Source organism: Oncorhynchus clarkii, chromosome 28, assembly GCF_045791955.1.
Source record: "Oncorhynchus clarkii lewisi isolate Uvic-CL-2024 chromosome 28, UVic_Ocla_1.0, whole genome shotgun sequence".
NCBI lineage: Eukaryota > Metazoa > Chordata > Actinopteri > Salmoniformes > Salmonidae > Oncorhynchus > Oncorhynchus clarkii.
In genome coordinates, this window is record NC_092174.1 from 30,712,880 (window position 1) to 30,728,578 (window position 15,699).

The 15,699-nt window shown below is 40.1% G+C and overlaps 1 protein-coding gene and 1 long non-coding RNA gene across 3 annotated transcripts in view; one reads left to right on the forward strand and one right to left on the reverse strand.

Annotated features, from left to right (window-relative positions):
- LOC139386886 (CDK5 and ABL1 enzyme substrate 1-like) overlaps window positions 1–15,405 on the forward strand; it is a 29,740-nt gene extending 14,335 nt beyond the window's left edge. The window contains exons 4-10 of one of the 2 annotated variants that reach the window (XM_071132750.1): window positions 1,224–1,301; window positions 2,913–3,018; window positions 3,189–3,348; window positions 3,712–3,818; window positions 10,098–10,204; window positions 10,434–10,641; window positions 11,217–15,405. In XM_071132750.1, coding sequence (XP_070988851.1) covers window positions 1,224–1,301; window positions 2,913–3,018; window positions 3,189–3,348; window positions 3,712–3,818; window positions 10,098–10,204; window positions 10,434–10,641; window positions 11,217–11,357 — 907 coding nt within the window. In that variant the 3' untranslated portion in view covers window positions 11,358–15,405. The remainder of the gene's footprint in view (window positions 1–1,223; window positions 1,302–2,912; window positions 3,019–3,188; window positions 3,349–3,711; window positions 3,819–10,097; window positions 10,205–10,433; window positions 10,642–11,216) is intronic. The other variant, XM_071132751.1, reaches the window with a different exon arrangement.
- Window positions 13–5,227, reverse strand: LOC139386888 (uncharacterized). Its single transcript, XR_011629107.1, has 3 exons — window positions 5,065–5,227; window positions 3,677–3,752; window positions 13–3,435 (listed from the first exon to the last, which is right to left on the reverse strand). It is a non-coding gene; the product is annotated as an uncharacterized lncRNA (long non-coding RNA).
- Window positions 15,406–15,699: the final 294 nt, after the last annotated feature.

Consider the following 15,699-nt stretch of genomic DNA (forward strand, 5'->3'; position numbering starts at 1 on the left):
ATACATTTATAATTCAATAGGATAATTTATCAGACTGATCAGCAGTTCATTGAAAGATTCATCTTCACAGAAATTCTCTCATATTGAGTTCATATTTCATATTGTCAAAGCTATACATTGAGGACCACACCCTTGAATCATGAAACGCATCACACTATCTCACTTTTATAAACAATGATACATGCACTTTCTTAGATATTCCAGAGCACTGAAGAAATTTGGTCACACAGATGTTAATGACTTATTTGATATATAACACAGAGATACTGTATGTAGCTAGTGTACAGCAGCTTCTCTCAGTAATAAATACTATAGGCTTTTATGGATATTTCCTGGAATCTAAAAGAAATTGGACAGTTAACCTATTTCCAAAGCACTTAATGTTGTATTACACAGATTATTCAACTATCTTTTTAAAATGTTTTATTCTGGATGTTTTGAACTTACAAGCCTCAAGCTTCTTTTACACTTGGGTGTGTACCGGACCTATTTATTTTGATGAATTGTTATATATCTGTCTTGACAGGTATTTGAATGGGTGCAAAGCCTTTCTTTTGTCCCAGGAAGAAAAAGGAGTGTGCTGATACATTCTGTCTTCATAGTAGCTTTTAATAAAGCTTATTTCTGGATTTTAGGTGGTTGAATTGGGACAGCAACTGTTGTGCTTTACATTCAATCTCTATGCAGTTGCTGTTGTTTTTATTTACTCTTATCTAGCTAATCAGTGTGCCATATACAGCAGTAATGAATTGCCATACGTCCCATTCTGCCTGTGACGTTGATATTGATCAGTGAGTAGGCCTGTTATTTTATGTCATAACTCAAAAAGTATAAATCAGTGACAAAGTTTTATGAAGCAATTTCTCAATGAATTGTAGCAGCAGTTATGCAAACCACTTTGAGGAGTGGTTCAATTTGACTGTACTATAGGTTTTTACCTCGCGTGCAGCTGCTATTCTGAAATTGTATGATAAACGAGTTTGGTCTTGTTTAGTCTCCAAAGCAAGACATGGCTAGTAACATCATTTGAAAAGAGCTGCATAATTTTGTTCCCAAACCTCTGACTACATATTACATACTCCACAATACACTCACAGAACACATACAAAAAACAGTATTTCATTTAGTTTTCTAAATCTTGATTGTTTTACTGCTCACTTTTTCCTCCATCTTAACCTGTAAATCTGAGTGTCTTTTTCACCTAGTTCATTTTGTTTTTATAGGATAGTCCTAATCAGTGGCAGAAGATCCTTGTATAGTGTATTTTCTGTCCTGCCCTATCGAGATTGTAGCCAAGCAGGGTATGTATCCTACAGCATGCCAACCTCCATTTTTCCATCCTTCGTTCCCTGCTTTCCCCCGTTCTCACATCCCTTTTGTTTCTGCCGATATATAACTAGTACTTTATTACATTGGGACGGGGATAACATCATTACAATGAACAGTGTTCTAGACGGGTTGGTTTTGGTGGATGCTTTTTTACTACAACAAAATAAATGTTTGCAAGAGTGGTGAACAAGTAATCTACTGAATGAATTAACTTAAAAGTAATGAATCACACCCATTTAAGGATTGTATCCATGTCATTATGTTTCCATGTAGGCCTGTAGTTTGCTGTATCTAGACTATTTGTCTTTGGAAGACATCATGAGGTTGTTTAGATTAATTCTAATACGACTTCGTTTTGCCCATTGCAACCGTCTCTTGGCTTTGCTGTTATCATTTAGGCTGCACTTTTCCTCAATTCGTTGCTGCCCTCAAAGATTCCGTAGCATGTTTTTATCTCAGCACTTTAACTTAACTTTGCATGCGCTTTGCTGCGATTGCATAACACACACTTACATTTCGGAGTGGTCCCAAATGATCCATCCATAACCATAACAGAGCATTATGTAGTTTCTGTTTGGAGTTTACACATGACATCTCAGTTTGTTGTTGTTCATATTGCTCTCCCTGTGCGGTTAGAGATTATATTTCTTGGCCCTTGGAAGAGAAAGCCTGGCTTACCAGTAGTCAGACTGTTGTTTTTTCTTATTGCAACACAAAGTTCAGACTCCTTCGTGTTATGGGGACCCACGGTAGTCTTGAACTCTTTCCGGTCTGTTATATAGCTTTCCACCTGGCCTGCCTGCCTGGGGAAAGAGGCAGTGTTGGTTTGACCTGGGTCCTGGTGCACCCCAATGAAATAGCTTGTTTTGGAGGAAGTGAGAAAGAAAAATAACTGATTAACACAGAGAATACAATGGACAGAAAGAAAGAAAGCACCATTTAGTGGGCTTAGTGAGGAGCAGAACAGGATAATTTATGCAGCCTAATCTTCCTAAGCCTAGCCATACAACGAAGGGTTAAAGAGCTAATGAAGCCCCTAATGAATTCAATAGCCTCATTCCTGACTACCCAATGCTGCTAATTGGCAGTTGAGATTGCTTGGCTGAGTGTCATTGCAGCAAAATGCACTTTGACTATGTAGAGAACTGACCAAGCTAAAATCCCATACCCTGTCTTATACTCAGTACCATATAGGCCTAAAATAATAATTATCTAAATGATGTCCACAAGCCCACGCTTCTGTCTTTTAGGACTTTTTCCTGAAATGTTTTCCTTTCTTGCCCCAATTAGTGTTTTTGTTGATTTACCCCAGTGTTTATAAGAACTGGGTGATTAAATTGCCTTAATTAGCTCAGTCCTCTCTGGGGCATTATGGCACTGTGGAATTCTGGGAACATGGAATGATAGCTTCTCTTAGGTTCTCTACCTGGTCTAATTCCACATTCCTTTTTTAGAGCTTCCATTTATTTTCTGTGATAGATGGTGAGAGAGATACTGAGGTGGAGTCTAGACCCTAGACAGAAGACTGGCAGGGTGTGTGGGTTTTAGGGGAAGGGGTGTCTAAAGGTTTTGTGCCCCGGCAGGGATGTGAAACTGGAAAGCGGGCGGCAGCGTCACCCCTCGGGCGGGGTCAGTGCCAAGGAGATGGTGATCGGGCTGGAGGGAGTGGAGCTGGGGGCCTATGGAAAGGTGAGAGAGGATGGGAGACCTATCCTTTCCTCCCTACTTTGTTACAGATCAGTTATCACCTCAAGGAAGAGAATAGGGAAGGATTTTTGGAGTATGTAACAGTGGTCCAAACAGCGCAGACAGTGGTCCAATAACATGCTGTTAAAATGTGAGTATGTCTCTCTCCACAGACTGTATCATACACTCAGTTCCTGTACCCCACCAACGCCCTGGGCAGCGGACGCAGGAACACCATCGACTCCACTTCATCCATCTCTCAGTTTCGTAACGCCAGCCACCGCAGCCTCAGCTTGGGCCGGGCCAACAGCAATCAGAGCAGCATCGACACAGGTCAGTCATGTGAGTGAGTGGATTCTCTGGAGTAGTTGTGGCATTCATACAGGCCAGTGTGTGGATCCTCCGTCCTGGAGAGAGCCCCTGAATAGGTGTATGTCAGAGTGAGGATGATACACATCACTTTTCCCCATCCACAGTGTGATGTTTTAGTTTATCAATTACTTGTTCAACATTGAGGGCTTGACTTTGTATTAGAAGTGGAAAAATAATTTGTATTTCTCGGCCCCAGTGTTTGTTTATCCCTGGCTCATTGTGTGACTAATATATAGTAATATGCCCTTTAGCAGACGCTTTTAGTAATTTGTGTATAGATTTTACGTACAGGTGGTCCCGGGACTGTCCTTTTGTCCTCTGCAGGGAATGATCTGGGGGACTTGATCCGGGAGTATGACCCCAATCTGTTGGACGATCCCCAGTGGCCATGTGGGAAGCACAAGAGAGTCCTCATCTTCCCCTCCTACATGGTAAGAGACTACTCTGCTTACCAGAAATGGTTTCAAACAGTATTTGTTTCCTTTCAAGTACTTCATTCTTTATTGAGCCTGCTTTATGCCACAGGGACAGGGTTTGTTCTTGAGACAAGTCCATTGGTTCCATTGCCCCAGACAACTCAATCTAGCACAGATACTTTATCTGTTCAAATACTTTATTTGAACACAGGTCTGCTGTTTACTATGGCCCTGCATGTTGCTCTCTTCACAAGCCAGGGATGTTTTTATTTATGACTTATTTTCCACCATAATTTGCAAATAAATTCATTAAAAATCCTACAATGTGATTTTCTGGATTTTCCCCTCATTTTGTCTGTCATAGTTGGAGTGTACCTATGATGAAAATTACAGGCCTCTCTCATCTTTTTAAGTGGGAGAAATTGCACAATTGGTGGCTGACTAAATACTTTTTTGCCCCACTGTATAAATCATGTACTGTATCAACTCACTGTAAGCCACAGGAGTCTATTTGACTGACCATTCTAATCAGCAAGGTCATTGGCTCAATCCCTGGCTCAGCTCCCACTCCTACTAGAGTCTGTGGTGTGTGAATACACTCCCGTCTCTCTACCCTGTAGATCTTTGAACAGCCATCATAACAGCTAGGTTGCTTCCAAAATGGCACCCTATTCCCTCTATAGTGCAAAACTTTTGACCAGGGCCCAAATATTTAATGGCATTAGTTAATCACAATTTCTTTATTTACTTAAATTGGGCCAAAGCAGTGCATTGAGTTATACTGCTTTGAAACTCAAATAATCTACATCCGAATGTTTTAATTAAGCAATAATGCACGAGGGGGTGTGGTATATAGCCAATATACCACGGCTAAGAGCTGTTCTTACGCACAAAACAACGCGGAGGCCATATACCACAAACCCCCGTGTCTTATTGCTATTATAAACAGCCTACTCCCTCTTATCTATGTTATTGAAATTTAACACTTAAGCACAACACACACACACAGCTTTAAGTTATGTTAAAGCTTCAGGCATTCTAAATGAGTGTGACAAAAGAAAAATAGAACTGGCTCTGGATACAAAGATCTTGTCCAACAATGTTATGAAAACACTAATCATCTGTACTGTTCAGATAACATTACACACATAGGCCGTCACACTTTCCCACCCTCCCACATCCTCTCGCTCTCACAGGGAGTTTCTTATGCACTTACTCCCGCTCTCACACATCCGCTTCACACCCCAATCTTGCAGCCTACCTTTTCAAAAATGTATTTGAGTAGCCTATTCCTTTTCAGTTCTAACCTGTGCCATCCACATTTGTGCATAGTCTAGTCAGTGGTCAAGTAATCTGCTAGCTAGCCACACGGTCTTCAGCGCTGTAAAAGCGCAAGCATTGATTATAGCTGTGTTCCGTGTTGTGTTCTGCTCATAAAAAAGTCCGTACGGAAGCATGCGCGCTTAAAAAGTTCCGTGCGGTGAAGAAATAGAGACTCGATTAACGTTATAAAATGTTTTTGCCGAGAAACATGTTAACTTTGACAGCCCTACTATTTTCTTTAACTGATTTTTCAGGTTCTATTACTAACTGTGTCATGATATACAAATCATTTTAGTATGTTTAGTTTCCTTTGTGATCAGGTAAATATCTATAAATTACATTCCTTTTAGTTAGAAAAGTAGCCACAAGTTTGCTGCAGTAGTCGAAGTATAGTTACAAATAGCTGATGGTATATTTTGAACTCTGATGGGGAGCTGCATGGAGGAATACTATCCATGACCAAAAATATCAAGTTAAAAATACTAGTTTGAAAAGTTGTATTACTGCAAGCTAGAGCAAAGCAAATGACTTGGCATGAGCTAACTTGGGCAATATGCTGTAAATTCATCATTGTTATCTCTCTCTCTTATCACATACCCAGATTGAGTGTGGGTCAACTGCAGGGCTCCTTCTATCTTCCTAGATAACAGTTGAGCCTCTGACCTGAAATAAAGTTCAATGGCTAAATTACAGTAGGGGAGAGTCGGGTAAGTTGAGCCATTTTTTTTTTCATTCCGTCAAGGGAAATAGTATTCTTTCTAACAAACATATCTACATATATTTCAGGATGTTGTATATCCCTGGAAATAACCAGTATTCATGTAAACAGTACAGCTTGTCACTTGTCTCTTAATTATTTTAAGCATATTCTAACAGGTTTAACACCTAACAAACATTGTATACTTAAGTGTTTTATTTTTAACATAGGACAGGTCCTGTTGTTACCTCATATCCCAGAGCTAATGCCTTGCCAAACACCTGGGAAGAAAACACTTCAACTTTCCGTTGGCTCAACTTACCCCAAGGCAAACATTTTGACTATTAGCCCACACAGCTTCAAGGATTACTTTAATACTAGGTTTAGTATCTCATATTGAAGCTTATAGAGAGCCCAACTGATGTATAGAACAAATCTTTAAATATACATTGGTTTAGATACAAGCATCATGAAACCTTTTACACACTAATTAATTTGACTGGTAAATATCTGTTTTTTGGACTTAACTTGCTTACCACTTTTTCCATGTGGTTTCTTCCATTAGACTCCATGAAATGATGACCTCTTCCTAAATATTTGGTACAATTATACATTTTGTGTATAGTTTCCTAGAAACATGGGCGATTCAACTTACCCCACTCTCCCATACATCAACAGAATATACTGAGCTTGGAAATGTAAAGCATCAAACATTCTATAATATATTCTGTCTTTCCGTGGCCCGTGTATGGTGTGCCACCCAACTCCAATGTCTCGTGCTCCGACACTCAACCACCCAATGGAACTAGGGCTGAGCGATATGGCGGTATTATTATTTTTGGAATAATAAAAGTTCCAAATTTTCTTTGAGTAGTGTGTGACCCTAGGGTGGCAACACATACATTATATGTGATTTCAATGGGTCTTTCTCCATTCTCATTTGTTTTATACTGGTCAATTCAACTTCAACCAGAAATAATTTTCAGCATTTTCATCGCTAACTTGAGATCATTTCCACACTGCCACTTAGGGCAGCACAATATGGGCAAACAATCTAGGTCTTTTTTGTAAATGTTGTGATTTTTTAGCAAAACACTTGGGTGAACTATTGGAATCATGGAAATATAATGAGTATTCTAATTATATGGTTAATAGAATAGAATATAATAGTGTCTTGTTTGACAGGACAACAAATGAAAATGCCAGGGAGGAGTTATTGTGACAGGGTAGGAACAAGTGTTGTGTTTCCTAGGGGACCCTACAAGCTTTAGATACATGTTTTTATTTTCTTAACATATTCATGCTTTGCGTATTCCTCTTTGTTTGAGAAGATACTGTTGCACAAACATGCTGATTTTAGGTCTACACCATCACTGGTATTATCAGGCTGTATAGCTGATAACGTTTGCTCTGACTCCGTACATGTATTAGTTAGCTAGCTAATAATCAGCTAACTAGTAATTAACATTAGCGGCTAACACGATTTAGTCCTAACTTGCTAAGAAAATACAAACTAGCTGTTTGCAGATGTAAGAAACACAAACTAATCATGTAATTATATAACGCTAGTGGATTTCTATTAAGAGGAAAAGTGAAAACAGCATAGTTGTCATCAACATTGTTGCATTCAGACCGCATTGTCAAGGCAGCACATGCAAGTGTATCGAGGTCGAGGAACAAATGCGTTCCTTAAGTGACAGGGGGCGGGGCTAGGTCTGACAGGGGCGGGGCTAGCCGCATGGAGAGAGAGATCAAAAAGATAATTACTTGACACATTGGAAAGAATTGACAAAAAAAAGAGCAAACTAGAAAGCTATTTGGTCCCAAACAGAGAGTACACAGTGGCAGAATACCTGGCCCCCGAAGGCAGACCTAGCTCTCAAGAGAAGAGGGGCTATGTGCACACTGCCCACAGAATGAGGTGGAAACTGAGCAGCACTTCCTAACCTCCTGCCAAATGTATAACCCTATTAGAGACACATATTTCCCTCAGATTACACAAACCCACAAAGAATGCAAAAACAAATCTAATTTTGAAAAACTCCCATATCTATTGGGTGAAATACCACTGCAATCACAGCAACAAGATTTGTGACCTGTTGCCACAAGAAAAGGGCAACCAGTGAAGAACCACCATTGTAAATACAACCCATATGTTTATTTATATTCCCTTTTGTACTTTAACTATAGACATTTGAAATGTCTTTATTCTTTTGGAACATTTGTAAGTGTAATGTTTACTGTATTTTTTTTTTATTGCACCTTGGCAATGTCGACATATGATTCCCATGCCAATAAAGCCCCTTAAATGGAAATTGAGAGCGGAGAGAAATGACTCAAGTTGCGAAGTAAACTATAAAAATGGACGTTACACACAGCGTATCACATTTAACAAACCAAAAACTCAAATACTGTTATAAAAGGTCAAGTAAAAATCCCAAACGATCTGTGCATCAATACCAATATCATAAAAACTGTATACTGCCCAGCTCTAAATGGAACCCAACACTGAATATAAAGATCCCGCCACCTTCCATAGTGAGACTGATGCTGCTGTTTCCTCTTGCACATACAGTGCCTTGCGAAAGTATTCGGCCCCCTTGAACTTTGCGACCTTTTGCCACATTTCAGGCTTCAAACATAAAGATATAAAACTGTATTTTTTTGTGAAGAATCAACAACAAGTGGGACACAATCATGAAGTGGAACGACATTTATTGGATATTTCAAACTTTTTTAACAAATCAAAAACTGAAAAATTGGGCGTGCAAAATTATTCAGCCTCCTTAAGTTAATACTTTGTAGCGCCACCTTTTGCTGCGATTACAGCTGTAAGTCGCTTGGGGTATGTTTCTATCAGTTTTGCACATCGAGAGACTGACATTTTTTCCCATTCCTCCTTGCAAAACAGCTCGAGCTCAGTGAGGTTGGATGGAGAGCATTTGTGAACAGCAGTTTTCAGTTCTTTCCACAGATTCTCGATTGGATTCAGGTCTGGACTTTGACTTGGCCATTCTAACACCTGGATATGTTTATTTTTGAACCATTCCATTGTAGATTTTGCTTTATGTTTGGGATCATTGTCTTGTTGGAAGACAAATCTCCGTCCCAGTCTCAGGTCTTTTGCAGACTCCATCAGGTTTTCTTCCAGAATGGTCCTGTATTTGGCTCCATCCATCTTCCCATCAATTTTAACCATCTTCCCTGTCCCTGCTGAAGAAAAGCAGGCCCAAACCATGATGCTGCCACCACCATGTTTGACAGTGGGGATGGTGTGTTCAGGGTGATGAGCTGTGTTGCTTTTACGCCAAACATAACGTTTTGCATTGTTGCCAAAAAGAGCACCTTCTTCCACATGTTTGGTGTGTCTCCCAGGTGGCTTGTGGCAAACTTTAAACAACACTTTTTATGGATATCTTTAAGAAATGGCTTTCTTCTTGCCACTCTTCCATAAAGGCCAGATTTGTGCAATATACGACTGATTGTTGTCCTATGGACAGAGTCTCCCACCTCAGCTGTAGATCTCTGCAGTTCATCCAGAGTGATCATGGGCCTCTTGGCTGCATCTCTGATCAGTCTTCTCCTTGTATGAGCTGAAAGTTTAGAGGGACGGCCAGGTCTTGGTAGATTTGCAGTGGTCTGATACTCCTTCTATTTCAATATTATCGCTTGCACAGTGCTCCTTGGGATGTTTAAAGCTTGGGAAATCTTTTTGTATCCAAATCCGGCTTTAAACTTCTTCACAACAGTATCTCGGACCTGCCTGGTGTGTTCCTTGTTCTTCATGATGCTCTCTGTGCTTTTAACGGACCTCTGAGACTATCACAGTGCAGGTGCATTTATACGGAGACTTGATTACACACAGGTGGATTGTATTTATCATCATTAGTTATTTAGGTCAACATTGGATCATTCAGAGATCCTCACTGAACTTCTGGAGAGAGTTGGCTGCACTGAAAGTAAAGGGGCTGAATAATTTTGCACGCCCAATTTTTCAGTTTTTGATTTGTTAAAAAAGTTTGAAATATCCAATAAATGTCGTTCCACTTCATGATTGTGTCCCACTTGTTGTTGATTCTTCACAAAAAAATACAGTTTTATATCTTTATGTTTGAAGCCTGAAATGTGGCAAAAGGTCGCAAAGTTCAAGGGGGCCGAATACTTTCGCAAGGCACTGTATGTATACAAAAACCTATAACACTTGCACAAATTCAATAACAGAGCCTAACACCAGTGCTGTCTGTCTGACACCAATACATTCATCTTCCTTTCAGACTACAGTCATAGAGTACGTCAAGCCTTCTGACCTCAAGAAGGACATGAATGAGACGTTCAAGGAGAAGTTCCCCCACATACGGCTGACCCTCAGCAAAATCAGGAGGTGGGGACGTCTAGTCCAAACATATATTAGAGTATGATGTGGAAATTATCAGTTTGGTGCAGCAGTATTTAATCCCTTGTGGTTAATCGTATCAAAATTAGTTTACTGACAATGGCCACACTATGATACTTACTGGGTTCTTCTTTTTAGCTTTAACCTTTTAGCGTTTGTCTTATCTCCCTGCCTTCACCACCTTCAACCCCCCCCCCCCCCCCTCCTCCAACCCCAGTCTGAAGAGAGAGATCCGTAAATTGGCCCAGGAAGAGTGTGGCTATGAGGAACCCACCGTAGCCATGGCCTTCGTCTACTTCGAGAAGCTGGTCCTCCAGGGGAAACTCAACAAGCAGAACCGCAAACTCTGCGCCGGTGCCTGCGTCCTGCTCGCTGCCAAGATTGGCGGAGACCTTAAGAAGCACGAGGTCAAGCAGCTCATAGACGTAAGTGTCGTACTTGTGTCATCGTGCACTGGGCTTCGGCTCTGAGCAGCCTGGTGGAAACCATCAGTGCTTTCCTGTCACGCAGACAAACCGCGATCCTGCACGGATTATAGGATTGTTATATCGTATGAATTCATTACAAGTGTTTCCTGTAAAGCTGGAATCCTTAGTGGTGAAACTGCGATATCCGTTTGCGATATTACAAAAACAAAGATATTACTTCAAACAACGAACACTTTTTTTTCCCCCCATCCACAAAAACAATGACAAATGCGTCTGGGGCGACCAGTGGCGGCTGTTTCACCTTTTGTGGATCCCAGCTTTAATGTTAAACTTTTGTAAAAATGTAATAAAAATATGATAGGATGGTAATATAATATTGATGTGGTTATTTGTCAAGCATTATAAATATCTGCGTGACAGGAAAGCACCATATGACAGATAGCAACGTGGCTAGCTCACGGATTGTAGACAAAAGTATTTGTCACTACATATTATTCACCTAATATATTAAGTAGTACAGTGTTTTAGTTACTACATCACCTCTCCTCTCCCTTTTGTTCCCTAATTTGTAGAAACTGGAGGAGAGGTTTCGTGTGAACAGGAGAGAGCTGATAGCCTTTGAGTTCCCTGTGCTTGTAGCCCTGGAGTTCAACCTGTACCTGCCTGAGCACGAGGTCATGCCCCACTACAGACGCCTCGTCCAGACCTCCTAGCATTAGTGACCCGTCAGGAGGAGCACCTAGACCATGCCCTTCTGATCCAGGACCAGAATCTACACCACACCCTCCTCCCCACCCCACCAGTGGGTGCCACGACCTTGTCTCCTCTCTGCAGCCTGGGGATCCATTATGGACCATGATGTGGGAGCTCCACTACACTCTACTGCAGGCCACATTCATATGTTCATTTTCAGATCAAGACTTGAAAGCAGCCAAAGTGACACGTATTTCCATACATATATTCTTACTTCAACATTTTTCTCAGACTTTTACTCCTACATTCGAGACTAGTTACATCTTCAAAAGACTTACACTATCATTCAAAAGTTTGGGGTCACTAAGAAATTTCCCTGTTTCTGAAAGAAAAGCAAATTTTTTGGTCCATTAAAATAACATCAAATTGATCAGAAATACAGTGTAGACATTGTTAATGTTGTAAATTACTATTGTAGCTAGAAATGACAGATTTTTTAAAATTTAATATTTACATAGGTGTACAAAAGGCCCATTATCAGCAACCATCACTCCTGTGTTCCAATGGCACATTGTGTTAAAAGGCTAATTGATCATTAGAAAACCCTTTTGCAATTATGTTAGCACAGCTGAAAACTGTTGTTCTGATTAAAGAAGCAATAAAACTGGCCTCCTTTAGACTAGTTGAGTATCTGGAGCATCAGCATTTGTGGGTTTGATTACAGGCTCAAAATGGCCAGAAACAAATAACTTTCTTCTGAAACTTGTCAGTCTATTCTTATTCTGAGAAATGAAGGCTATTCCATGTGAGGAATTGCCAAGAAACTGAAGATCTCATACAACGCTGTGTACTCCCTTCACAGAACAGCGCAAACTGGCTCTAACCAGAATAGAAAGAGGAATGTGCACCACTGAGTAAGAGGACAAGTACATTAGAGTGTCTAGTTTGATAAACAGACGCCTCACAAGTCCTCAACTGGCAGCTTCATTAAATAGTACCCGCAAAACACAAGTCTCAACGTCAACAGTGAAGAGGTGACTCCGGGATGATGGCCTTCTAGGCAGAGTTGCAAAGAAAAAGCCATATCTCAGACTGGCCAATAAAAATAATAGATTAAGATGGGCAAAAGAACACAGATACTGGACAGAGGAAGATTGGAAAAAAGTGTTATGGACAGACGAATCTAAGTTTGAGGTGTTCGGATCACAAAGAAGAACATTCGTGAGATGCAGAAATAATGAAAAGATGCTGGAGGAGACTTGACGCCATCTGTCAAGCATGGTGGAGGCAATGTGATAGTCTGGGGGGGCTTTGTTGGTGGTAAAGTGGGAGATTTGTACAGGGTAAAAGGGATCTTGGAAGAAGGAAGGCTATCACTTCATTTTGCAACGCCATGCCATACCCTGTGAATGGCGCTTAATTGGAGCCAATTTCCTCTTACAACAGGACAATGACCCAAGCACAGCTCCAAACTATGCAATAACTATTTAGGGAAGAAGCAGTCAGCTGGTATTCTGTCTATAGTGGAGTGGCCAACACAGTCACCGGATCTCAACCCTATTGAGCAGTTGTGGGAGCAGCTTGACTGTATGATATGTAAGAAGTGCCCATCAAGCCAATCCAATTTGTGGGAGGTGCTTCAGGAAGCATGGGGTGAAATCTCTTCAGATTACCTCAACAAATTGACAACTAGAATGCCAAAGGTCTGCAAGGCTGTAATTGCTGCAAATGCAGGATTCTTTGACGAAAGCAAAGTTTGAAGGACAGAATTATTATTTCTAACCTTGTCAACATTTTCTATTCATTTTTCATGGAAAACAAGGACATTTCTAAGTGACCCCAAACTTTAACGGTAGCGTATGAAAGGGAGAATCCTATCTTCCTCCACTTTGAAAAACATACAAAAAAATAAACACTTTTTACATCCTCTGCTTTTTTCTTTGAGGTTTCATGTCATTTTCATTGCAAGATGATTTTTTTTGTCAAAGCATATTATTGCTTTGTGATTGTTACATTTGCACTAATCACATTTTTATTTTTAGATCCCATCTTTATTTTTTTGAGAGAGAGATGATTGATTTCATTGGTCCCTCGTTCCTATGTGGAATTTTGGCTTGTTTTGGTTGCCTTATGCTCATCATAAGAATGAATTGCACTGCAGCTTTTGACAGGACTGTTATCAAAGTGAATGTGCATTTTCCAGTCTCCTCACTAGAAGTATACTTTTGAATAATGCAGATATGGATGGATGTGATTTGAGAATGACTTGTGATGAAACAAACGGATTCTGATCAAGTTCAGTTGACTCAAACCACAAAAGGGCAAGTTGATGTAAATGGTTCCATTTATTTTCTCATCCATTTTCCCTTTTCTATTTTCTAGCCACCAATCCCACTATCAGCATGACAATTTATTAGAAAAAAAGTAAAATACACAGATTTAATGGGATTTTATACTGTATAGTATTCAGTACATTTAAGTACTCTTCTTGTTTTCTACCTGTGGAGTGCTTGCTTTGGACATTCGGTGACTGACCTACTCTTATCAGTGTGTAGTCTCCTGTGCTCTATGTTAGAGTGAGTTATCAGTGCGTTTCTCGTGCTATACTGGAGTGGGAGGAAAGGTATTGGAAGCAAGTCATGATGATGCCAATGACCAATGATACAGATCTGGTATTGAAGCTGAACTTCTTAATCACAATATCTGTCATGACCGGACCAAGTGTTTAAATGGTATGGTATCTGTCATGACCGGACCAAGTGTTTAAATGGCATGGTATCTGTCATGACCGGACCAAGTGTTTAAATGGCATGGTATCTGTCATGACCGGACCAAGTGTTTAAATGGCATGGTATCTGTCATGACCGGACCAAGTGTTTAAATGGCATGGTATCTGTCATGACCGGACCAAGTGTTTAAATGGCATGGTATCTGTCATGACCGGACCAAGTGTTTAAATGGCATGGTATCTGTCATGACCGGACCAAGTGTTTAAATGGCATGGTATCTGTCATGACAGGACCAAGTGTTTAAATGGCATGGTATCTGTCATGACAGGACCAAGTGTTTAAATGGCATGGTATCTGTCATGACCGGACCAAGTGTTTAAATGGCATGGTATCTGTCATGACCGGACCAAGTGTTTAAATGGCATGGTATCTGTCATGACCGGACCAAGTGTTTAAATGGCATGGTATCTGTCATGACCGAACCCAGTGTTTAAATGGCATGGTATCTGTCATGACCGGACCAAGTGTTTAAATGGCATGGTATCTGTCATGATCGCAATATTGTTGTGCCACCAATCTTTTATGACGAGTGGTTCAAGCTCGAAAGTCACCTTCGGAATGGTATGCTAATGGCATTGTTGTGACATCATAGCAGTGTTACCAAGAGTTTCTCTTATTTTATTAGATCCAACTAGTCTTTTGAACACTTATCTTTTTCTTTGGTTTGAATGGACAAATCAAACAGGCCTTACAGAAACGAGCTTTATGCTACATGCACATATCCATGTCTGATCAGAAAGTTTAGGATGGTGAAAATCCTTTTGTCATACACCTCAGCCACGCCCTAAGTGCAATGCTTATTAAATTGCCCTTTTCAAATGTGTGTAGCTGTAATATTGACCTGTGATGTTGGGTATATATTCTCTCAATCTGAAATTGACTATAGAAACTTTGATACAACAACGTAGGTTGATACTGAACTATGTCACAGAGAAACATGGATACATTGTTCAAGTAAAAATAGACAATGTGTGAATTGCCATGTGTTTTGAATCAGGCCTATTGTATTCAACACAGAAGGGTTGGATAAAACAAGTTTTATTTGACTTTAATCTGATTGCTGTGATTGAGTAAATCAGATAAGATGGATAGTGCTGAAATTGGGGTGAAATACATTTGGGAGAAGTTCTGATTCTATTTGTAAGCCCAATAGGTTTTGCCATAGGATACCCACTTTTAGGCTTTGCCAGAAAGCTGATGGTCAACAACATTCAAATACACGTGCGTATGTTTGTAAATATACTGCTTTGCTTGTTCAATAAAAACAAGATTCCTGAAATGTGAGTGGCTTCGCTTAATTTTGTGTTACTCTCTCCTGAGGTTGCTGAATTGATTTACTGCCATAGCATGAGATATCTGGTTTCACTCTTAATATTTGTTTGCAGAAAACCAATAGCATATTTTACAATTCAACCATGCATGAAGCAGTGCATGTTTCTCATTATACAAATCCTAAACCCTTGAACGTGAGGTTTAGCCTGTGACACATCAGCACTGTGATGTTGAGTCTGTCACCCAACCGGTTGTAATTTACCATGAATATTAAAGTATGTCTCACATATCCCTTTGCATA